General features: G+C 44.0%; 1 protein-coding gene, 2 long non-coding RNA genes and 2 other non-coding genes across 8 annotated transcripts in view; 1 reads left to right on the forward strand and 4 right to left on the reverse strand.

Annotated features, from left to right (window-relative positions):
• LOC136433503 (uncharacterized) overlaps positions 1-1,326 on the forward strand; it is a 2,360-nt gene extending 1,034 nt beyond the window's left edge. The window contains exon 2 of the long non-coding RNA XR_010755635.1: positions 1-1,326. This exon is cut by the window's left edge and continues 8 nt beyond it. This is a non-coding gene — a long non-coding RNA (uncharacterized lncRNA).
• Positions 1,208-3,198, reverse strand: LOC136433504 (uncharacterized). The gene is made up of 2 exons (XR_010755636.1): positions 2,480-3,198; positions 1,208-1,745 (listed from the first exon to the last, which is right to left on the reverse strand). It is a non-coding gene; the product is annotated as an uncharacterized lncRNA (long non-coding RNA).
• A 2,777-nt stretch (positions 3,199-5,975) lies between these two features.
• On the reverse strand, positions 5,976-25,074 carry LOC136433506 (protein phosphatase 1 regulatory subunit 12B-like). 4 transcript variants are annotated; one of them, XM_066425789.1, is made up of 4 exons: positions 24,099-25,074; positions 18,408-18,641; positions 8,277-8,419; positions 5,976-7,356 (listed from the first exon to the last, which is right to left on the reverse strand). In XM_066425789.1, exons 1-4 carry the CDS (start codon positions 24,139-24,141, stop codon positions 6,898-6,900), a joined length of 879 nt encoding a protein of 292 aa, XP_066281886.1. In that variant the 5' UTR covers positions 24,142-25,074; the 3' UTR covers positions 5,976-6,897. The 4 variants fall into 4 exon arrangements, with proteins under 4 accessions (XP_066281886.1, XP_066281888.1, XP_066281885.1 ...); XM_066425791.1 differs by lacking the exon at positions 24,099-25,074 and adding an exon at positions 20,372-20,499; XM_066425788.1 differs by lacking the exon at positions 24,099-25,074 and adding an exon at positions 19,988-20,242.
• Positions 8,885-8,956, reverse strand: Trnah-gug (transfer RNA histidin (anticodon GUG)). The gene has a single exon. It is a non-coding gene; the product is annotated as a tRNA-His (tRNA).
• Positions 9,218-9,289, reverse strand: Trnah-gug (transfer RNA histidin (anticodon GUG)). The gene has a single exon. It is a non-coding gene; the product is annotated as a tRNA-His (tRNA).
• Positions 25,075-25,601: the final 527 nt, after the last annotated feature.

The following is a 25,601-nucleotide window of genomic DNA, read 5'->3' on the forward strand; positions in this document are numbered from 1 at the left end:
AGAGGATCGGCACTGTAGGGATTTTCCCAGCCCTTGCTGCATATACACAGCACCTATGAGTGCTATGACCATACAATGTAGCTGTTGATGCATCATGCTGTCTACACAAGGATGAATGTCATGCATATGCACATGCATGTGTCAAAGTCTTTCAACCAACGGTTGAACCAAGGATATGTATATAAATTATAATGTATTTGAAACAACACACATTGACAGTTTAGTGCTTTCTGAAGCAATGAAAACATGTTGATTTTCATCCCTGCTGGATACAAGTATCTGTAAGCACATCGAAGTATGTGTTCTTATTTAATATGCGTACCTGATATACCTGGTGCTTTATAATATTGTAGATAATTAAGTTTGATGTGAACAAAATTTTTGTATTTGCAAATGATTGTAGAATATTTTGTAAGTGTTGGATTCCTCAGGGTAAATGAATTGAATGAATAGCTAGTACATGTAAATGAAAATTGATCCATTTCATGTAATGTTTCACAACACTCAGTCTCTTTATAAGAAGCTATGATTCTTCAATCTAGTTGTATCTATGCAGATGATGTCATTGTTTAGAAAATATGAGCATGATGGTGTAGCCTAGAATGTCCTTTGTTGCCTGTATCATACTTATTCCGACCAGTGATGTTGAATGAATCATGAGTAAATGATAAAGGTGTGATCTCTGTGTGTGTTCTCTGAACTTGATCTAATTATGTACTAATACATGTAGTGGGATGTTGTGTAGAGGTTCTCATGTATTTTTACTGTACGGACAAGCATGGTCTGTATGTCCTAATTGACGGAAAAAAAAATCACATGCAGATTGTACATTTTGTAGATTGTTCAATATTCATCCTTTGTCAGATGGCAAGGGTTTCTCCTCACGTTCCTTTCTTACCTATTCTTATTATAATTATTCTTATTCAAAATTTCACCACTTTGTGTTTCAATATACATGTACGCTTTGGTCACTTTCAGTTTGTGACAGACTGTACATGTAGATCCATCATTGTAGTATATGAATAGACCTTGGAGTGTATTTTCCATTCCCATTGAAGATGAAGATTGTGCTTTGTGAAGAATGCTGCTGTACCTTCAATGTACTGTGCAATGCAATGTACTAGTAGAGTAAAAGTTATCATCAATATGTAAGAAGAACTTGGGGGATTTCCCATGTGTCTCATATCAGTCGGACTGAGGCATGAAGTTGCAGGAAATGGATTTTTAATAATAATTACACTATAATAGTTAACATATTCTACGCAAAAGGCTACAACACTAATAGTATTTTTCTTGTGCAATAAAAACCTTACTTATATAAGAAAACCATGGTTTCTTACATGCCTAAAGTTGAATCTTAGACAAGGCAATGATGTGAGGCTAAAATTGAAGGAAACATATTTGTGTTATCTTGTCAAAATACAGTAGTCAACACATCCTAGAAAGAACTACTGAAGTCAAACGCAGGGGTTGGAGGGGGAAGTTCCGAACACCAAATGTATGGTACATACCTTTATACTTATACTAGTTACAGTGTTCACTATCATGTATACACCTACTGAAATTGCATTGAAAAATTTGAATGTCTTCAGTTACACAAAAACAGTTAACATGTCCATGGAAGGTTGAAGCTGCTCCACAGACTTGTAGAATTTCGCTCCGAGTCAACAGTTCTTAGTGGCATCTGACTCCAGTCCTTGACTCGCAGATATGGCCCAGCCACTTTATTGCTGGCGTCCATAAAACTAGCAAAGAACAAAAAAAATATACACATATATTGACGAGCAACAGTGAAAGCTGATGAATAAATAAAATGTAACTAAATCGAAATGTTTTCATGTGCAAACTGGGATCAAATTATGTAGCATGTGTTCATGTTTGCCACGTTCATTACACAATTCTTTTCTCTCAAGAAATAGCCATACTGTTATCCTTAGATCATACACACAAATATTATAACATAATACATCACAGCAACAAGGCATACACATACGAGGCTCAACCTTTCTACCATTCTTCTTTGTATATGTTTGAAGTTTCCCGTAAGAATGGCCAACTATCCTGGAAAGCAACACCGTTTCACCAGAAGGTCTAGATGTGTCCATTATGTAAGCACATGCACACAGATAAAACATTATTACTAGTAACAAATGGTGGTGTATACGCGTGGTGAACATGTATTCGTACGAGTTCATGCCCCCCTCCCCCATCTGGCGTCATTACAAAACACGCATTTCCAGTCGAATTTAATCATATTTATGAAACAAACAAGACTTTATATAGTCTGAATTTCGTCACAGTCGAGCCCAAGCATCCCTTGTAATCACCGAATCGATCAATGATTAAGGAAAGTCCGAAACAATTTGCGTAGTTTTGTAATCTTCCAAACGATACGGCTGCATGACGATTTACATTCTATACAGTACCGATTAAACATGCAACTCTAAAATTATTACAACGTGAAAAAGTCAACACAAACCTGGTATATCCTGGGGACACGTAGCTGATCAGAAAACGCGTACAAGACGGTGAAAACAAGGACGTAAACAGCGATCACCGATACTTGGTGGCTTCTCTGGCGATGAGCGTCGACTTACGTCATTTCCGACTTACGTCATTTCATTTCCGTTTGGAGTTTGAAATCGACCACTTTGAAATCGACCACTTTGAAATCGACCACTTTGAAATCGACCACTTTGAAATCGGCGTAACTGGAAAGCACCACTATCAAAATGGGGGGTAAATCGGAAACGATAGACCATTTTGAAAGCACCACTTTGCAAAACGGTGGGTTTCCTGGATTGGGGAATAAACTTATACACGGTACAAAATGAAAATGGTGTATGTTTTTTTTTCGTCTCATATTCTCATTTTGGTTATTTTTAAGATGCATATTGTTTTAAAAGATATGACCCATAAGAAAAACCATGTCCTATTTTCAAAACATATGTGGATTTAATTTGCCCCCTTTTTAAAAACATGTGCCATTTTCAAAACATATGTGGATTTAATTTGCCCCCTTTTTAAAAACATGTGCCATTTTCAAAACATATGTGGATTTAATTTGCCCCCTTTAAAAAAACGGCCCTATTTTCAAAACATATGTGGATTTAATTTGCCCCCTTATAAAAAAAACATGTCCCTTTTTAAAAACATATATACGATTTTTGTGACAGTGTTTCTGCTTCGTAAAATATTTTTTGTGCTCCAACCTTCGATATTTCATCCAACCTTCATTCTAACTTTGGTACGACCTTCACTTCAACAACAACAATTTCTAAAACGCTTGAAATGATAACCCTACCATCGGACAGGCGCACACGCCAATTAAACCCACAGCAGGATAGTTTCGGATATGACGTCCGACGACTGTCTCCAGAGACTGATCGCTCTTCCCCCATCCCTGTCAGTAGCCCAGCCCTCCGGAAACTTCGTTGCAGCCTGAGTGACATCCTACTTTACCGGGTATCCCACCGAGTGCGTCTCTCCACTGAGCAGAGAAGTGCTGCTCATCATGTGGGTTGGCGACGTAAAGAAAACGGCACAAAATAGACAGCCCTGCAAAAACGCCTAAAACACGGGCAGTCTTTGGGAAATTAAAGACTACAAAAAACACAAAATGTACCAGAAAATATTCAAGAACATAGCTTGTGCATATTCATTGATATACACTTTAATTTTCCGTTTCCGCAAACAGCCCGGCCGGGGCCCGGTTTGGAAATGTGACTCTAGCATTAGAGGGTTGCCCTTACGCACCCTTACGGCTTACCCTCCACAAAAATAAGTTTCAGTAGGAATCCTTTTTTTTTTCATCCAAGCATCACTATCCCGACTCTCTCACTGTAACCGTGTTTTTCCAATACCTTTTGAATACAGATAATTTTTTTACTCCCACCTGTATTCAAATATAGACCGGTACCAATAGATGTTATGTTCCTAATAAACAGTAAATGGCATAATCAGATCGATGTGTATCTATGTGTATCTTCCCTAAGCTATGTATGACTGAACCAAATGGTTGAACCCATCGTAGGTAGCAAGTAAACTTTTAACGCCCTCAACTTTTGCTGATATCGAGTAAATTATGTTCTTCAGCTCTACTTGCTGTCTTCTTCAGATGAACAAGAATCCATGAGCTTATTTTCTTCACAGTCAGAGTCCATTCCATATAACCGAAAGGGGGTTTCAATGATATTTGTAAGAATTTTGAATAGTTAGAAGAATATCTAAGCAACAATAGTTCTAAATTTTCAGGAAAAAATGAAATTGAAAATTTACATGTGTTTTAATTCATTTTGATATTTAGGAAACATTTTGAAAGTGAGTGTGCAAAAATGTCTATATTTTGAATAATTTTCATGCGATTCTTTCATATAGTTCCTTACTTTCATATATTTACTTACAAATATTTCCAACATCTTATGGCCCCCATAAAGGTAGGTAATAATCTGGTCCTATTGTCTTTTTCGGAATGTTTTTAGATTTCACTGATGGACGCTGGTAGCTCTTTTGTGGTAAGCCACCTATACATGACACAGAGGCGCGCTTCCATATTCTTCACAGGAATGTGTGAATTAATATTGGTTTCTTCCCAGTCCATTGACCCATTTACAAAATTTCACCAACAAAAAATTGTAAAAACTTAGGGTAGAATGTAGAAACGTTTTGAAATATCATATTCCCATCATGGCTATTTCTAAAGTTTTTCACAACTGCAGACATATTTAGAAAGTCGAAATGATGTTCAAAGCCGTTCCAAGGTATGAAATCTCTTAGACAAATAATATCACAAATAATTGAAAGTATTTGTAAAAAGTGACAATAACAATCGTCTTGGTGACTTGGAATGGGTTCTGTCTCTCAGTGATGTTTCATCAGCGGGAGTCTTTCAAGCGGTGAAAGGCAACCCTGCCGTTACATCGCCATCTGGGTATCACAGGAACTTTCTGGCGGTTTCTTCAAGCTGAACGGTGAGTTGCTGGCTTCAGCGCGGTTGCTTTGGCTCATGATGAGTGCCGGGTTGTGTGGTGTGCGCAATGAATGGAAAACGCCAGGTTGTCTAACAACAGCAATGAATCTTTCGAAAGCACTATCTTTAGCATGTGAATCAATATCACGTTTTATATAACCGATTGAAGGCTATCTACGGAACGTTAATCAATATCATGTTACAAAAGCACCGCAACCGCAGTGCATCGTGCTTATCTAAAATACCATCATTATATATCGTCTTTTGTTTACATCACAATACATTCATCATATAATCTATTATTGTACGTAAACAGATGGTATCAAACTGCACGAAAACTAATGTACTCTTTCCTTTTCACAGACATGTGTGTCCTGACTGGCTTCTGAAGGGAGGGGCAAGATTTCTCTCCTGTACTATCCGCTAGGTGTCGCTGTGTTGAACAGCCTCCGAGATACGATCTGTTCCGTTTTACCTAACTAATTGAGCTCCGAGCACTCCGGGCGCTTTCCTGTCGTGCATTGCTAACTTACATATCACGCGCCATTCGTCACTGGTAGATAACAAAGAATGACTGATGATGACTGGTGGTCTGCTATCTACAGAGGTTTGAGTGAATCTACCGGTAAAGATACAGCCGGACTGGACAGTAGCTGATAGCAGAGGTTTATCGCTGTAATGTTCTCCTCATATCTCACGAGTCCCGAGTTCATTGGCGACATACAATGTAGCCTGAAGGCTCTCAGACCTCTCGGGCTGGTCGGAACTATTTCAAACAGCAGTGACGTAATGTGCCACTAAACGAATTAAATTAACTTTTGACGCCTGCTTTTCCTTGGGAAATATTTTGCGGAAAGGTTCACAATAAAATTGCTTACTAATTCCTAACATTTTTCTACGGGTGTCTACTAAGATAACTTGTTAACCATATAAGGACAATTCCATTCGATGTTTTCATGTTCTTCTACAAGGGTCTGTCAGTAACGTTAGAATAAAACACGCAATGTACTTTTTCACCACTTTTATTTCAAATAATACGTAAAAAGTTAACTGGTGTTACAGTCGAACATTCAACAAGAAGGAAAATTAGGCGACATACGCACGTCTTTAGTTTACAACGTGTGTGCACTGGAGAACGACGACATCGCCTTGGTAATAAATACAGAAACACTTTTACACATTATGGGAGTCTCTATCATTCAGATTTGACAGATAAGACAAAAAAGCGTCTTACTAACGTCGCGACATCATGCACACGACAAGAACACCGGACATGTGAAAATGACACACTAGTCATCGGAAACCCAGAAGGAATGATGGTAGAGACAGACAGGAAGGTTTTTATTTTACAAAAGTGTCAGACATTCCATTCTTCCGGATAAGTTCTTCAGGAATTACATCTTTGCCCACCTCAGCCCCCAACTCGCTTAAAACGGGGGTTTGATATACACCATGATCAGTATCCAATGCTACATCACTTATTACGGCAACGGTGGGCTATCATCTATAAAGCAACACAAATCCCCAGCTAATTTGGACATATGCGTAATCCAACATCATAAAGATCGAGAGCCAAAGGGTGAATGTTCGGTCAGGCGCAACGTCCCACAGGTGCATCACTGTTGCAATACCGTGTTAAGTCGCTTGCAGGCGGTTCTAACCGAAGCCTGTTGTACACATGCCACTGGCTTAGTTTTCTCGTGTAGTATAGACTATTTCCAATGCTCGAACAGTAAAGTCAATACCAGTGGTCTCTTTCTTATAGTAGCCGCATGATATCCTCTTGTTGGCACGATACTACAAGTGTCTTGTGATGCTCTAGTCTCGGGCAGCCCATCACAACCGCTAGTTCCAAGTCATGGCAACCATATCTGGAGATTACATTTCTACCAGAACAACGAAATATCTTCAATTTATATTTGTACACTTTAGGACTCCTCGTCAGCCTCCGATTGTCTCTTCTGCTTCACTAAGTAAACGGAATCTCGTCTGAGCTTCGCCAAAAATCGAGTGGCTGCAATATCTTCATCTTCCTCCTCGTCTTCCTCTTCTTCGTCATCTTTGCCATTCATATGACGGTAATCTTCTTCTTCCTCCTCCTCCTCATCTTCGTCATCATCATTATCATCATCGTCGTCGTTCTGCGGGTTATAGAATCTGACAGAAATCCCGGCAGAGTCATTGAACTCCACAGCGCCGCCGTGGTCCTCGCCTACTGCTCCCTCCTCCTCCTCCGCCTCTCCGATCGCTCCCTCCACGCCCTCCACCTCCTCCCGGAAGACACTTTCCATGTCATCGTCTTCCTCTTCCACCAGCTCCTCGGGCGTGTCGCCGTCGGCGTTACGGACGCTCCTCCGGGCGCCGCTTCGCAACAGGAAACGGGCAACCTGGGGTAGAAAGCAACTTAGGTTACATATTCTTCTATGTGCATGGTGAGAACAATAGCTCGGGTTCTGACGCAATACGACAGACTATATCACATCAAGAAAAATCATGCATGCATTTTCAAACAAATGATACCCCAGTTGTTGTCACCGTAATGTAAAGACAAGGATGGAAAAGTTGCGGACACAAATGTTTGCTTCAGTGTACTGTACAACGATTGTTTCAGATGATATTTAGTCGGACCCTGTGGCCTAGAAGTCCTTGAGTACTCAATAAATTCCTTCATTCATCGAGGATAAGAATTTCACATTATCTTCGCGGTTTTCTTGTCTTTGCGCAGTAGGGCAGAATCGATGAATGGGCCCCGGGGCCCACAAATTAGAGCAAGCTTCTCCTCTGGCAAAGTCAACCAGACTGGGCAGTTCCACACCAACGGTATACAACTACCGCATGCCAATGCGAAGGAAGAGATTAATTTCAGACTGCTGTAAAACGACTTTTAAATCCACTAGTTGGAAAATGTTATCCTTGGTGGAAGTTATACCTTGTACCGCTGCTACATGGATAGAAGATCGCCAAATTTCAGAGTTGTGAGCCCAAACACTGGCACCATTTTCTAAAATCTTTTTTTTTTTCATTTAGTATTTTAAAAAAACTGGTGCCAGGGTTTGGGCTCAAAACTTTGAAATTTCGCGATCTTCTATCAATGTAGCAGCGGTACAAGGTATAACTTCCACCAAGGATAACATTTTCCAACTAGTGGATTTAAAAGTCGTTTTACAGCAGTCTGAAATATAGGGGAACCAGGATTTGAGGATTAGCGCGAAGTGAATTTCAGGTGCAAAGGATAACGCTATACAAGACAGAAAAAAATATTTAAAAAATGTCATCCTGGGTTCGTTAGGAATGTTGCATGGCGTACCTGAGGATGTCCCTCGGCCACTGCTGCGTGGAGCGGGGTCCAGCCGTCCTCGTCCTGACAGTTCACCTTCGCCCCGTGACGAACCAGCAGTTTCACGAAGTCAATGTTGCCATCAAGCGCCGCCTGGTGGAGGGCCGTTAGTCCTGCAGCACGGGAATAACTTGCAGGTCAAATTTCGCGACTCCTTGACTCATTGCATGCATGACAGTAAAGATGTTACTCAAGCCCCAACAATTACTTAAGTACAACAATTACATCAGACAATTGCAATAAAACGACAAAACGTGTAATTGACGACGATCATTTCAACCCAAATCACACGGTTATTGCGAACTAATACAAAAACAAATCAGACCGCTTTTGCCATGACCAGTTTGCCGCCACAACGCAATATCCTAACCTCTAGACGACCACAGCGAGCTACATGCGATTACTATCCAGTGAGTCACAATTGTACTAAGGAATAGAAAAACAAGATTGGCAAAAATTGCTCCCTGTATGGAAATCTTTGTCTTTATGTGTTAAGTTTTAAATTTCTAAATTGGTCTAAATCTCCAGTTGACTAAAAGACTGGTCGCACTGCCGCGATAATACCCTTCCACAGCGATTGCCGTGACCAGGATTCGAACCTGGGTTATTGCGGCCACAACGCAATGTCCTAACCTCTAGACGATCACGGCGAGCTACATGCGATCCGGTAATATTTATCCGGTGAGTCAAAATTGTACACGAGACATAGACAAAAATGATAGAGAAACAAGATTGGCAAAAATTGCTCCCTGTATGGACATCTTTGTCTTCATGTGTTCTTAAGTTTGAAAAAAAATTACAGAATAAAGAAACAAAAGAAATATATTGATTAAGATTTCTAAATTGGTCTAAATCCGTAGTGGACTAAAACGAATGGTCGCACTGCCGCGATAATACACTTCCACAGCGATTGCCGTGACCAGGATTCGAACCTGGGTTATTGCGGCCACAACGCAATGTCCTAACCACTAGACGATCACGGCGAGCTACATGCGATGCCATGCAAGCCGCGCCGGATTTATGGCCAAATCGCGTGGCAGTGTTTGTTTAACGACAGGTGTTGCTGTATCAGTGCCGCTTCTATAAACAGTCGTTATCAGATAGGACGATCTGTGCACATGTTATCCTGCGGACGTATGTATCCTGCGGTTGTGATGTGTGGTTTGTGTGTATATCAAACAAACGGGAATGTTTTGTTTTGGGGTCATTATTTGATTCCAGAGGATACTTACAATGGTATGTAAACTAAGTACAGTGAGAAATTGAACCAAACAAGGTTGATTTAAACTGTTCTACAAACCTTCAACCACAGTTCCCTGATGTCATCGAAAAGAAAACAAGATTTCATTTTAGCAGAGTAAGTTGTTTAATTAATCAGACAGAATTTTCTCTATAAGGCAATACTGTATTACTTCAGAAAAACTAGAGCGACGAACGGGAATGTACCACGTGTATGTAACCCTGGTATGCTTGATCACGTGGCTATATACTAGTATAGACGTCAGTTAATGAACAAACACGAAAGGGTCCTCATGTGTCCTTAACCTGTCACTGTCAGAGATTCTGTAACGGCATGTGCCTGCACCACTACTGACTAACGCCAGGCGACGCTCGGCAACCTTTGCAAAAGAGTGATTGCAACAAAAGAGCGATATGTAGGAATATAGTTATCACAGATCTAATGACTCACTAATAATGTTGAAAATACTAGTAGTAAGATTTATAGCAAATGTACTGCAATTACGTGGCATGCATAAATTGCATTGTGGCATTATTTGTACAAGTTTGTATCTTGGGATCTGCCAAAAGTTACTATTTTTCATGAACCGGGAATGCCGTAAACCAGGACAGCATAATAATGTGGCTGTTGCATATGACATCATTAGGATCTGGGAGGAGTCGAGAAACGTCGGTGCAATTTCTTGTCAGGTCAATCATCCAAACGACCAACCAACCAACCAATCAATCAATCAACCATCCAACCGACCAACCAATCAATCAATACGTGAGGAGACTCTCGTGTTTACGCGGGTTTATGGGATGATGTTTTCAGTGGATGAACAAGTAGGTTAATGATATTTTGCAGTTATAGTTTACAACCAATTTGAGTGAAGACAATGCATCGATCATCGCAGAAACGCACGCAACGTCTTCGATTCGTCATTGAGGGTTATCGTAACTTCTAGCTCATTCGGGGTGAGTAACATGCTCAAAGGGCCCAGCTGTAACATGCATGACCATTCTATGTCTATATGTCCTATATGAGTATGAGCCTATCCGGTTCGTCATAGCAATCTGGAGCTTTATATAGTATACTTAGTCAGGTAATAAGCTTAAGTGGGGGCAATAATATGGCTAATGAGCATGGTGAATAATGCATAATTGACTCTCCATGAAGACAGTGCTAACCTTTTGAAGCGCCCAGGGGAATTTAGACAAAAGAACAATATACAGTCGGGCCAAGTGTTTGGGAGGTATGTCACAGAATATGCCAACCAGCACGAAAGAGTAAGCCTGGGATTTAAACAAGACTTCTTCTCTGGTGTCGCAGTTTCATCTAGTGTTGATCCTAAGGACCGATAAGCCCAAACTCCATGTACCGGCAGCAGGGTACATAAGCCCGGGGCTGAACACAATAAACCCCTCATGGGTGATTAGCTGGGAAATCGTAAGCAGTTCATGTTTCGTCCGTCATCCTAACGCGTTCTGGTCCGCGGCCAGAGGAATGCAGCCTTCATAACAGATCACCAGGCCGTGTTTGGTACAAATTACAGACAAACACACCTATAATCACGGCAGGTAGGGACAACGCTGCGGCAGGTCACGGGAGAGAGTCCAACGACATCAAAGATGGCCGATCACAGACTTGATTCCTATAGTTCCTCCTTAAGAACTCTAATTTGTGAGAATCTGCCGTAAGGATCACTCCGATGTCCGGCTTGGGACCATGTGCATTGCTTCGGAAAAATGAAAGTTTACATCACAGTTATACGTCTACATTGTGGTGATTAAAAGATGTTGAAATTATACTTTTCCCAGAATATTTGACTGGACAAACGAAGCAAAATGGAACGATTTTACAATAGTTCAAACAACTGTGCTGTCTGTATAATCAGTACGTCATGCTACTTCGTGGCACACCGGCGTCTTTCTGATCTGAGACCATCTGAGTCAATTCATGATCAAACGTGAGCTTGATTGTTGCACAACACAAGTTCGTTATGTGTCCGCATACAAGGCACGGCTGTTCCGTGGAACACTTTTCTACTGTTGACCTGTCAGGGCCACAACCTGAAAACAAGCCGTTGTAAGAGCCAGGGGTCGCTTTAGCTTATTTGATGATGGGGCTCTGAAAGATTACATCAAATTTACTACGTCACATTTTCAAAAAAATATTTTAAGTATGGCGAGTCTAGACCAACAACAAGCAGACACTGACAGAACCCATCAACTTTCCACATATTCTCCAACACCAGTGGAATGGATGCTAAAATGCTGTTTCCATGCATCTGTTGCTTAGTTTTCAAGCAGATGAGAGGAGGCTTCGTCTTCCTTTGATTTACTTGAAGCATAAGTTTACTCGACAAGCAAGGATTCGTGACAAGCTTCTCTCGCCACGTCTATTTTGAGATTAGACGCACTTTCCCGTCATAAAACATGTTCGGGCTGACGCACACGTAGCTACGCCTTGCTATATAAGTCCTGCATCGCGGATGGAAGTCACGACGCTCCCGCCAAAGCGATTCTGGTGACCGCCACTGACTGAGGCCTACTCTCCAAGCAGAGGAGGGGTTCCGACTGGTTTTTGACGTGTTTTTAGGCGCTTTTGTCGGGCTTTCTAGTCATGTTTTTTCTCTCTATATAGTGGGGTTTATAGTGAAAAAACAACAACATGACAAAGTAAAGAGCCCGACAAAAACGCCTAAAAACAAGTCAAAACCAGCCGGAACCCCTCCTCTGTAGAGAGTAACTGAGGCCCACATTGTCCTCTGGCAGCTAGGCACGCACATGTTATATATAAAAGCTTTGACAGAGATTTTTATCTTGTTGTATTGTAAACAAGAGCAACAACACAACATCCGTCTGCGTAACCGACCAGAAACACCTGTAGAGCCCAGCCAGTTTATGTGGAGCGGGGGGGGGGGGGGGTAAAACAATGTCTTCCATGCATTGTATGAAGCATATGACGGCTTAAACATTCAAATACAGGACAGGTACCGTATGCCCAACAATACACTAGTGCTAGTCACGTACTCTTCGAACAGGCCATTGAGTAGCTAAATGAATATAAGATTGTCAACTGTTATCCCGAGCAAGGTAGGGAAGGGAATCCAATGCAATGCAATGTTTGCAGCTGGTAAGAGGGTCGCTTTGCATGCAAACCAGCGCGCGGCCTTTTATCTGAGCCTGACAAAGGACTGTACTGGAAGTTGTGGAGCTTATCTAAGCTGATCGCTACCAGAGTAACTACCCAGGACTGCGTGCGGAGAATTAATGAAGGATGAAATGGACCCAGCAACACTCATAGATGCAATGATAACTACCTTCGAAATGTCACAGGAAAGTGTCTAATTCTCACAAGTTCCGATCTACTACAAAATAATTGGAATGATTGGTGCGGTTCTGACTACAGAACACTAGCGGAAAACACCAAAATCATTACCTCACTTTCACACTATTTAGATACAATGTACAGAATTAAGAGTATGTTTTAGTGACAAGTTCTTCATAATACAGAGAGTTATTATGGAGTACTGATTTTTGGTAATTTTAAACTGGTAATACCGGTTCACAAATCTGTCTTCGTGGCTGCCAGAACACTGTGTAATAAACACTGTTGCTTAATACGTGACTAGTAACACCACCAGATAGATGAAAGACAGAGTGAATGACAATTACCGCCGCCTTTCACCTTCATAATTGTAAGCTCGGGTAAGACCAATTGTAGGATCAGGCGATAGCAACCAGTGATTACTGCGAGCATATCACCCTTAATAACAGACTTCGCACTTATTGGCCTTTCTTATCTGCGACAATAGAAGCCACACTAACATATCATTATCCTCGTAATTGGCCCATTCTTCTACTACAAGTTGTACCTGGTCAATGAAGATGGGCGCACTCTACCCAGTAGAATCCCTACTCTATTCCGGGTTTGTATGGTCTGTTTCGCTCTATTGAAGCATCTACGAAAAAGCAAAATCTTCAAATCAAACCCGTTTCGAATCAATGAGGGGCGTACCAGCGTTTTTGGTGGACTTCTCCTGCAATTAATCAGGCCTGCAATTAATTTACCTTATTCTTCGTTTTTCTCGTCCCACTCTGCGGTTGCGTCGTTCGTCAACTGTCGTACTCATCATGACTCTTTGACGACAAGCAGACGGCCCGGGATAAAAGGGACGTGTACAGCCACTTTCTGGTCAGATTTTACGATTTGTTTACAGCCCTGATCTGCAGTGCTTCCGCGGACCATGCATGGAACGTTTCAACCGGCTTAGTGGGAATGGGAGGGGGGAGAGCCAACGGGAATTGCTGTTGTAATCCGAGTTGCTGTGTCGCCTATACCTTGCAGAGGAAAAGGAAGCACATACTTGAAGTGTTTTACATTAATACTATCATTGTTTGGGAGTTCACTTTGTAAAGCATATTTGCAGAGAACTTGAGCAAGAAATTCTGTCTGGTGAAGAAGAAAAGGAAAACCAAATCGCGCGTGCCGAGGAAGCTTTCCATACAAGCCATTCCCTTCTCCGGTCAATAGAAAATTAGTCATCCTGAAACTATTTGTTTTATTATATGGAATTCTAATTCATCAAAAGGGAATCATCGCACGATTGAACGATCGAATGCTAGCCTAGACAAAAATGACAAAGTTTGCGATCTCTGATCCCTATTGAATTGTATGAGAAAAAGGTTTATCAAGTCATCAAATGCCTTCCTTTCGTGCCTTTTGGTCTATAGGAATGTGAACCATAAGTAAGTCCCATCACGATTATACAAACCATAATTGACCATTAACCCTAAACATCAGCCTCCGTGTTCCTTGGCCTTTGACCCCCCTCAAATCCTTCCGAAACAACAACACAAAAGCGACGTTGCAGAAGACTTAATCAAGGATGCTTTGTAGGATTGACAAAAGTACAAGGAATTTAGTGTAGTGTCTAGTTTTCTGTGGGCACGTATTTCACCCTTCCATTTGCTGGCTACTATGGCTGTCCGGTGAACCATAAAACGTGTGGGCGGTGTATATTCAACCGATCAGAGATGACATCAGGACTTCTATGGAATAGAGGAAAGCTTCTGTGAAAAGGGGAAGGGCCAACCCAATCGGGTCATGGTCAAGGACAACCGAACAGAGGCGTGCTGTCATCCGTACTACCGGTACCGCGCTGTCCCTGTATCGCGCCATTGTTTCCGCAGATATCACAATTACCACACAGGTCACGCTGCAGCTCTCTTATATAAATGTTTCTATATTGAAGCCACATATCAAAACTTGTCTTTGTGAGGACTCAAGGAACAGTTGTAAAGCAGGTTGCTGCTATTGACGACGAATCACAACACAAGGTTAGCCTGAAATCCAGCCGCGTTAACATTCTAGTGGAGGAGTGGGTAAAGATAACACGGTTGGGTTTCATGCTAACAGTAAATGGCACAATTAATGGCCCTTTTACGCTTGCAATAAGACCTGTACACCGAATGTTATTGACCTCACCTGTTCCCATCTATATTTACAATGGGAGCTGAGCGCGACCTTTCAAATTCCAATGCCAAGGTCCCCCTACAGCAGACCAATTAAGGAACTCTATCTCTCATTGTGTGAACTCTAAATCCCGAGATTTATACTGGCGCGGCAGCTGTGGACCTTCAGTCGGTACGTGGGCTGCGAGACGCGGGGACAATTTGGACGGCAGTACGTAAACAATTATGACGGACCTAGAGTCCCGGTATTTTTCCTGCCGTGACCCGCTGCCCTCGGTCTTCCCTTCATCCCAAACGAATCAAACATCGGAGGAGGCGTGCAGGAAGCGCCTGTCTTCACAAATCCCAGGGAACAGATCTGGACCATGGTCAAACACAGTCAAATGTAGATTCGGCAGTATTTCAAGTGAATATTTATGTTCCTTTGGTTCCACGATGAGGTTGCAGACGGCCGATATTGTAATGTTATATCTATCCATCTGATCTAACTTTTTGTCATTGCAAAATCCGGGCAGGTGCAAAAACACTTTCACCGGCGTAGTGGCAACCACCTAGCGCTGCTCGGACACTAACGTGAAAAAGTGAGGCACATTGTCCCTCTTTAAGTTTCCCGAACATTCCGGCTGTAAGGACGACATGAAACTTAATTCAAAGTTCCTGTTACAATTCCTTCTGCCCAAAGGCTACACTTATGAGACCAACATCTTTTCGCAGGGCCTAATATTTTCGTTTAAGACATTGCCCGATGCTGAGCCTCTTGTCTATTTCTGGGTTCTTTTGGTCATCCGATCGCGAAAGGCGCAGTGTTAAGAGGGTGTTGTAAACAGGTACCAAGTACATTCCTCAGCGATGGCTCTAATGGTGGCCAGGTATTTTTACGGCGGGGCCGTGTGTTTGGGTCTGAGTCGGAGCCCTATTTGTCTGAAACCTGAGACCCTTTCTGGGGTTTGGGAACGGCCCGGAGGAGATAAAGTGCTACCTAACACCAACAGAGGCCTGCTCAACTCCGCAAACTTTACGACTGTTTGGTCTTTCTGGGCGTTGGAAGAATTTATCGCCGGCATTCTTCCTCAAGTTTGTGTCTGTGCTTTTAGAAACGTCCTTGAAGACCCTGAGCGCAGTCATCAGGACCACGGGACGTAACCCGCGCTCAGGGGGAGCAGAGAGACCTGTGGTGTGGGGTCAAGGAGTGGGTGTCACGTGACACCACAGTTGGACCAACAAACCAGGAATGTCGAGCAGAGCAATAAATGTGTCCACTCCAACTGACATATGCTAACATATCTCTGACTTATCAGAAAAGTGGGGGTTTTCCTCCTGAGATCCAACGCAAATGTTATGTATTATTACAGGTGATTTGAAGAGAGCGCGTGCTGTCCTCCCTCAGGCATATCCCAGTGACATTTTGTTAATAAAATGGCGATGCTATGGTTATCTGTCTGTATCTGAATGCTCTTATGACATTTGGTCACAAAGTATGGTTTCTGGCTCTGACCGAGGATCTGATTTTGTGTACACAGCCTGAAGACGGAATTTGACGAACTATTCACCAATAATCCACTGTACCGCCCACCTGTCCTGGAATATGGGACTTTGCCAGAGACCGAAAACGCTGCAGGGCGTCCTATGGTAGCTGACAATAGAATGTTATGGTCGCTTTGCATTAAGTGATCCATCATCACAGTTCGACCGAAGCCACTGGACACTTACTCCATCTAAGTCGTATAAACACATATTTGCGAAACGCATTGTCGACTCAAACACTCCTCCTGGACCCGCCACGGTCATGACAAAACAGGCCTAGGGCAGGGCTGGTGAATTCCGTCAGTCTTTAACAACGTAACGCATATAGACAATTGCAATGGCCCGTTACATTTCTGCCGTTAGGGTCACTAACATGTTGGATGAAAGGCTAAGTTGAAATCTTCAAACGTCCTTGAGATGGGAGATTGAAAGAGGATATATTTCTTTGGCCAAATTCCGACACGACAAAAGCCTCTTTTATAAATCGTATCGCTAAAACTGGTTGAAACTGGAAACTTTTCCCATTAACAGACAAACGGTTATTCGACGCACGGACGCGGGACTCGAACCCAGGGGCCTGTTTATCCTAAGTAGCCTGTTGACCTAAAAACGCTATTGAGAACGTGGGGCCTGGCCACCCCGCAGGTTGCATGGGCCAAGTGAGAGGAGTGTTCTGAACTCTGTAGATGTGGAGCAGATGCTGACAGACGACAGACAGAGTCGGTACGGCCATCACAATAAGCACGCAGAATGTGAGGTTAATCCTGTACCACGGACTAGGAACTTGTGATGTTGAAAAAAACAAAGTAGCACTCTGTGAGGAAATCAACACCGGTGTCGTAGTTTCCGAACAGGCGCGGTGACAGGGTGATTGCAGGACACTCTTGTCGGGCTTTGTTGTGTGTTTGGCCGTATATTGTGTATGGTCTCTGAGGCTGAAACATTCATGACGTCGGAAAGAGCTTGGAGTCGTGTGCACCAGATGTGCGTCTGTATCAGGGCCGAAATGCATGTGCAATGCCAATGGAAAGTGTTTCAGAACCACGCAGAGAAAAACCAAATCAAACGACTTCGCTTCTACCATAACCATGCCGACTTTAGTAACAAGAACTAGCTAAACCACAAGCACACGTCTAACAAATAACGTTACACGTAATGTCCGCATTCTGGGCAGCTTATAGTCGGGACAATGTGCTACTCATACCTGGGGATCCTGTCATGGGAAGACGATATCTCCCGTGCACTGGCCTACTTCTCGGGTGACAGTGTGCAATAACAATCACATAAACTAGGCTAACAAAACCCACGAGTAAAAGGGTTCATCGCAACGTGTCAAAACAATAAAGACTGCCGAAAATCTGGATATCTTCAAAGTAGGGAAGCTTCAAAGAAGAAATGGCAGATGATTCTTTGCACATTTTCGACCAGCTAGTCCCGCCAAAAAATAATGCCGTCGTGATTGTTGGGTTGACTGCTGCGATTCGTGACCGAATAAATTGTCAGGACTTGGAATCGTTACTTTCCCCAATTATGGTGCTGATAACTATGATTAGTGGCTATTCTTAACACACAGTGTGCCAAAGCTAGCTGTAGTGTCAGAGACTATAACATACAACGCGCGCACGATTAGAGTTGGTAAGTACGGTGGCAAACGGGAAATTAAAGCTATTGAAATGTCCATCCTATTCGTAGAGCCGTCATGAATACATGATTTATAGATGAACGTATGTATACAAACGTCAGCGTTATGGAAGGCCATCAAGTTCAAACAGTGTCTTGTCAACAAAAGTATGAAACAAAAGGATAACGATATTCTCAAGCATCTCTGTTTCATACAAACATGAGTTGAAAGTAAATATTGTGAGGACCACACTTTACCTGCTTGGTTGATGGCGTTCACCTGCACGTCCACACTCTTCCGTCTGAGCAGCGCCCCGGCCTCCACGATCCCGCGGAAATCCCCGGACTGCACGCTCTCCTGGAACATGACGGGGGCGGAGAACTTGACTCCCGACGGTCTGCGACCCCTCCTCCCCACCCCTCCCCCTCCCGCCTGGAGCTCCTGGGACGGCTCCTGGACCGAGACGCCGTTCCGCCTGCCCGGCATGCCTTCTGTGGGGGGAGAGAACGACATCGCGATGGTCAGACTCACTGGGATTTACAAGTTCCAACAGCGATCAGACTATAACAAATCTTAATAGTCCACGGTGAGGACACAGCGTTGTTGCACCGGTCCCTGTGCATAATTTTTGTACCGCTGCGTCCTAGGTGTGGCACTCGACTCACCCCACATTTGGCGCCCTGTCGCCATTCACTCAGCCGGCAGCGAACCTACTGCCACCAGGCACCCCAGGCACCGATAAGACTCACGTCGAACCATTTAGAACGAAAACAGACCGCCTTATCAGTTCGAGGCAACGTGAAGTGCTACAGTGCCTATATCAAGTCGTCTTTGGCAGCGTTTATTCTGCGATGGGAAAATTTTACTTGCACGGCCACAGACAATTACTGCGACGTTAAAAGGAACAGGTAAACTGCATCCATATTGAAACCTGCTTGAGACAAAACAGAGAACGGAGCCGCCGTAAAAAGTGACTTCAGAGGCACAATCTACGAGCGCTAATGCTTATAGATGAGCGTGTTGAAACGTTTTCCTTCTCTTGAAGTGGCAACAATCTCACGGGCGAAAATAAATACAAAGGGAGCATCGGGAAACAGCAATACACCGTAATTATGTCGTTTCGATCCAAATAAAGCAATACACCGTAATTATGTCGTTTCGATCCAAATAAAGCAAGAAGAGAGCGACTCTATTAGGACATTTCCCTCTGCCAGATGTACTTTTGCGACCATTCTAGACTTTGTACCTACAGTTTCCGTCTGTTTGGTCTAGTTTATTCACCTGTATTCCACTTAGCCTGCCTGTTATGGTCCATATACCCGGCAGCAAAAACAACTCGGCCTGCAATATTTTCTTAAATGCCCATTAGGGCAGACCGAAGAAACACACCATACAGCGTAATCAGCGCCTCGCCCACCGCTAGCGCCCGCACCACACGCACATGGACGTGATGCTCGCCCTAACCCGCCCCATATAGACCCTTACATAAAAGCCGATTAAGATCTTAACTCAAGAACTTTAAGAGTGGTGAAAAGGAAACATACCAGCGGACTAACAACGACGAACAGGCACATAGACTGCCCATAGACTGCGCGTATTTGTACTGCTAACAAACACACAGGGCAAGAACAGCAGGTTCGTTTTGGGGCCCGCGCGACGGCAGCCCGCCACGGCCGTCACTGAGGCGTTTGTGTGCCGACAGCAAATGAGCAGTTCCGGACACAAACGGGGCTCTCCCATTGAAAATAGAGAATCGATCATGAACAACCTCAAGCTTAAGATACGTGCAAAAGCCAGAGTAGTTTTAAAAGCAGGAGAAGCTAATTGCACATCCTACCCCTTCTTCCCGCTCCTCCGACAAACAACCTTCTCTGTTGCGGCAATCCGTACCGACGAGCCATTTTGCCGTTGGTCACCCTTTCACCAACACGGGGCTAAGCACCGTTGACCCAGCCGTTACAATCCCTGACCGCTCCTGAAAAGGTCCAGTGGAAACTGGAGCAAGTGGCAGCTTGCAGGGCGCTTTTGAGCCAGAGAAACCGGAACCCCTCCTCTTTGTTTACGGAGATGTACACACAACATCCAATGATGTCAAAACGCGCAACCTGGCAGGGCAACCGAACCCGGGCTTCTTAATGGGACATACGTCACCGCTTCCAGCTTTTTCGTGTTAGGATAGATAAAAAATTAGAGATATGTGCCCCGACACCCCTCGTCTTACCTGACGATACCCAGTCACACCTTATGTCAAGTTGATCCAGCTTGTCCGTACCTTGCTGACAAGGCAGGATGTCGGGGGCACCACAGTCTTATATAACCGTCTCTCGTCCCAATTGCAACCAATACATCCGCCTCTACTCATGTTATTGTTGATGTTTTCAAAAGCTGTAGTAGTGGTTGTGGTGACGGGTTACTGGTAAACAAGACTGGAGCACTCTCTAGTGTGAGATGGGTTCCCAGAAGAGAGGGGAGGTCACTCGGGGTTACTTCTTCGGGGTACCCGGGAAGCTGAATCATTAGCAGCAGCTCATCTGTAATGAACCCCTCGAGAGGAGATGAGGGCAACTAATTAGTCTGCCCATAGGAAACCGTGTACATGCAGTACAAACAGGAAAAAACAATGTGTTCAAAACAGACTTAACAGTATTTCATACAAAAAAGCCAGCTCAACTACAAGACTTAATTTGTTGCGACATTTAATTATTAGGAGCGACAGCGGAAGTGCACGTCAAAGCTGAATGCTGCCGACATTGCCTCCCTCTCCCAAACAGACTAGTAATCCGCTTGGCGAATAGAATGAATACTTGAGTGTAGAAGTGCGTGGCTAGATTTGTGGAAAAGGTCACCCTACCGTCCCTGACATGACCTACTCTGGCTGATTGTGTCCTAAGAAAATATATAAATCGACGAAAAATACCGCAGAACTAGATCGGTGGTTATGCTAGGGTCACATTTTTAATCCGGGGCCCGGCCGGGCAGTCTTTGGGAACGGAAATTATGATATAAAAGACAACAAAAACACAAAACGTACGCAAAATTATTTAAGAGCATAGCTTGTGCAAATTTATTGACATGCACTTTGATTTTTCGTTTCCGCAAACAGCCCGGCCGGGCCCCGGTTAGGAAATGTGACCCAAGCATTAGATAAGACCGCTGCGCATGACGTTACCATGCTGGTCCCCTCTGCGGAGGCGGATTCCTGGGTACCGACACAGGCACAGAAACCTGCCAGTGGTATCGTGATGGTAGGATTGGCATGATGATGCACATCTGATCCTACTTGTCTTTGACAATCCGTTAATGGTACTGCTGCCCTTTCGAAGATCCCCATTGACATACATACATGACGCATACACATCGTGCAAGGCAAAGAAACGACAGGATTGGTATAATGTGATCTTATATGACAGAAGTAACAAAGTATTAAAGTATCTAAAAGATATGAATGTAAAAGACATACAAAAAGTCTAAATGTTATTTACGTCTTATGACGCAAGGAATCTGAAAGCTATGGGAACGAAAGTGGCGTAAGCTTGTCTGCGAGGAATGAAAATGACGACTCGGAAAGCTGGAGAACGACTTGCCCTGTAGTGAACCCATCACGTGACCGGCAGTGCCAATAAGGCTGACCCATTTCTGCGGGTGGTGCGATTGTCATCCAACGCCACCGTGACGGGCTCAAATATATACACATCGATACTTCCATCCTTTCCCACTGCGCGTCGACACGTGTTGTCTGAAAAAGGGCGGTTTCACAAGACAGCAACCTTTGTTACACTGGGGTCGTTGAACCCTGGTTAGGACGAGCCCTCAAGGACCCAGCTCCATCCTCCTCAGGCAGGGCTAGTTGTCGACCAAAAGCCTCAAAATAACATCAGCCAACAAATGAGACAGTTGAATCACATGAAGCACCAACCGGCCTGGGGAATTTTACTACATTCTTAGACCGTCATCATTAAATTGATGATTTGGATCAATTCAAGGTCAACCAGATAAAGCTATATAAAAGAAACATATTTCTCCGCTGTGCATGTGGTGCTCTCTTCTCCTGTAAACGTTACCAGTTGTTGAAATAAATGCTGTAACGTTACATCACCCCGTCCTTACATCATCACTACAGTGTGGGAACAGACCCTCCTCGGAACGAACACGCCCAGGACGAGGTGGAAAATCGCTCTAGACTCTCTAATATAAAGGTACAATACCTTCCTTGGACTACCCCCCCTCCCATCTCTTGTCACAATTTGATCTCGACGTGCCTAGTGATAATGAGTCGAGGTCTATTTCCCCGCGTCAAACATGGTAACGCCGTTATTTATTTACTCCGCGAGGTGCTAATGAAGAGCTACATGGCAATTGGGAGGGCCATTTATAACAGGAACAGCAAGGAGTAATAAAGACTGCATTCCATACTTCTTAGAGTATCACATTAATAAATTCATCGTGCTCGACGGAAATATCAATGTGCTTCCATTGTCCCGCTATCAATCTAACAGTTACAAGACTACAAATGAGTGCCATGTCAAGAGTCCTGTTTGGCTAAGTGTTTAAAAACAATTCCTCACCGAAAACCAAGCAAAACAATAGTTCCGGTGTTTGCTTCGCCCCGGGCTAGTCATTACTCTTAATAAGTAACTTGGGTACAAGATAGTTTACAATGGGAAAGTGGATACAACATTGTTTACATTCCGTGCCGTTGTCTTGCTTATAAGCCGCTTGCTCCCTACAGCTAACGTGCACAATAGGTATGTACTCTCACAGTAGCACTTAATAAAGAAATGCCTGAGGAAGAACGCACGTAAAACTGTTTCGAGTCCTTTGTACAGCCCGCGCCGGGCACGTAATCCTTCAAACGAGATAAGCTCCCTAGGCTCAAAGATATGCAGCCTACATGGATCAGCTGATTTGTGAGCTGGTTAATCGCCCTCCTCCCCCATGCCTAACCAAACCAAACGATACGATACGGCCCCTAAAGCACGAACCACATAAACAGTGGATCACGTTTTCTAGGAGAAAGATCGATATGACGTTAATTGGTCCCGTTGAAAGAAAAAGGTATCGTTAGCATCCTCCAGGCGCTCTTACCTGTTCTTCGTAACCCCGGGGGGTTCAGGGAAAGGAACGTTTCGCTGTCATTAGTAGAACCATTGGAACAGATAGACAGCAAACTCGGATAGTAAATAATCAACAACAACAATAGCAACAACAAGCAATCTATTATGCATGCGAAACTATTTTTAAAAGATACACATAGCAACAGATAAATCATATATCAGACAAGGCGTGTTAATGTCGATAACCACAGGAAAGAAAAACACCGATCCCCCTCTTGTCTTAGGTTTGCAGTGTCACATTTACCAGCCTCTCAGATTTCTACTCGATTTCTACGCGACGGGGTTGGGGAATGTCCTGAATAGGGCGTCGACCTCACATACCCTTGCTTCCATGCTGGACCGTCCCTAGACGACAAACAGTCACCAATTACTGTGGATGTTTCAGCCCACGATCTCAGCAAAATGCCACCTACACGTCCATAATTCAAATTCATGTAACATCGTGTCGTGCCGAGTCTTAAATACAAATCGGGCGGTCTTCACGCTGGTCTGTCTGCCGTTCTATTTTGTGGGGCGAAAATTGTGTTGAAGTTATCGATCTAACAGAACGCTCTACCTAACTAGACAATGTACACAACAGGATGTCGGGATGAAGGCGACAATAATACCGAACAGCCATCGCGCGTTTGTTATGTAGGATAAAAGTAGGGCAATTACAGCACACCCTAACCAACACCCCTCGGGTCCTCTCTAAAAAAAGCATAACAGGACAAACATACGGCCAATTACCCATGTAGTCCCAGGTTTGCTGTGGAGACAAGAGTGCAGAGATGACACGTATGTATATCAAAGTATGATTTATAATACATGTACACGTCTGTTTTGAATACTCACTTCCCTCAGGCCCGTCCTGTATGGACAGAGACTCTAGCAGCATGTCCTGGTGCTGGTCCGGTCCGTCGGCTGCCACGTTCGCAAGATTATCAATTTGCTCCGGCGGTGCCTTATCCCCTGGAGTATCCGCCAGGTTCGGTTCTTGTTCCCGCCCAGCACAGTGCACCCGACACAACAAAGCAAGCTATACAGAGCAAGCGTTTCTTTTGCAAACCGTATAATTACAAATCCAGACTCTGTTCAGCGGTCTTCTGAGGGCTGCTTCTGTTATCAAAGAGGTTCTTTGTACTGAGATATGACGTTCAAATACACAATCCCCACACACGCTCCGAAAAAGACGTGACCGCATTGATTTGAACGGCTGTTACCTGAATCCTGTGAACACACCTGACGACAAGACCGCCCTTTCAAGCACCGATGGGGATATGCAATAAGCATTAATAGTGAAATCCTGTGTCGACGTAATCTGTGAGATTCTCACGGCGTCATTTGATGTGTGAGATGCGTGGGCACAGGCAAGCCACCCGACATCTTCTCCCCCAAGGCCAAGGCGAAGGGAGGCTCCAAGGTGCGTAAACGGACGCCTTGATGAACGACCTCCACAGGCGATGGCCCGTTTGACAGGTAGAGCCGTCCGTCCGATGTACAAGGCGCGGTAAAACTGGATGTGACAGGGGGGCCCCGTGTGACTTGGTCGGCTGTTGTGGGCGTAGACCTCAACGAGCTCTCGAACTCCCAGCATGCGCAGTGCTGTAAGACTTCAGAGTGCAGCCCCAGCGCTAATAACTAACGCCTCAGCGGCGTTTGTCCAGGATGATTAGTCTAAAGTCACAATGTCTGCAGTACCCCAGGTAACACCGTTGGTCATGACCGTCGCCGTGATATCGCAGGGATGAGTGGCGGAGGGACCAGCCAAGCCTGGCACGCACTCGAGCGTGGCATGAGTCAACACACGGCCGACAGGGGTCACTGCGGGCGTGGGTCCGTTGGCAGTCCGTAGTTGCGTGATAAAGTAGTTAGCAATAGACTCGTTCAGCAGGCTGGTACTTGGGAACCGACAAGGGCGTTCTACAAGCTACTGCCTGTTGTACTGGAAAATGTGGGCGTGTGAATGGGGTTGAGGCTGTTTTAATGAATCTTCATAGAATATTCAGGGCGTGTGCGTTCGCAGCGTGAAGGACAATTAATCATTCTAACCCCACCAGGTATTTGATACGTGTGCCAGGATTCTGTATGCTGCAGATCCTCTTATCTCTGTACTTCTCGGACTTTCCTCCCACGCTGTATGCCACATGTACGGAACTGCCTTCAAGCTCTCCATATAAATCAAACACCAGAAGCTGATAACGCAGTGAACTGATGTTCGTAAAACGCAGCACGTCTCTGTAAATGTTGTCGCGTAGAAGCATTCCCCTGAGACTAGGACGCCTCAGTAAGCACGTGCCCTTATCTGTCAGGACATTGCAGCCATGTATGTTGTTTACTAACAGGTGAGTCAACAGT

Source organism: Branchiostoma lanceolatum, chromosome 4 (assembly GCF_035083965.1).
Source record: "Branchiostoma lanceolatum isolate klBraLanc5 chromosome 4, klBraLanc5.hap2, whole genome shotgun sequence".
Taxonomy (NCBI): Eukaryota; Metazoa; Chordata; class Leptocardii; order Amphioxiformes; family Branchiostomatidae; genus Branchiostoma; species Branchiostoma lanceolatum.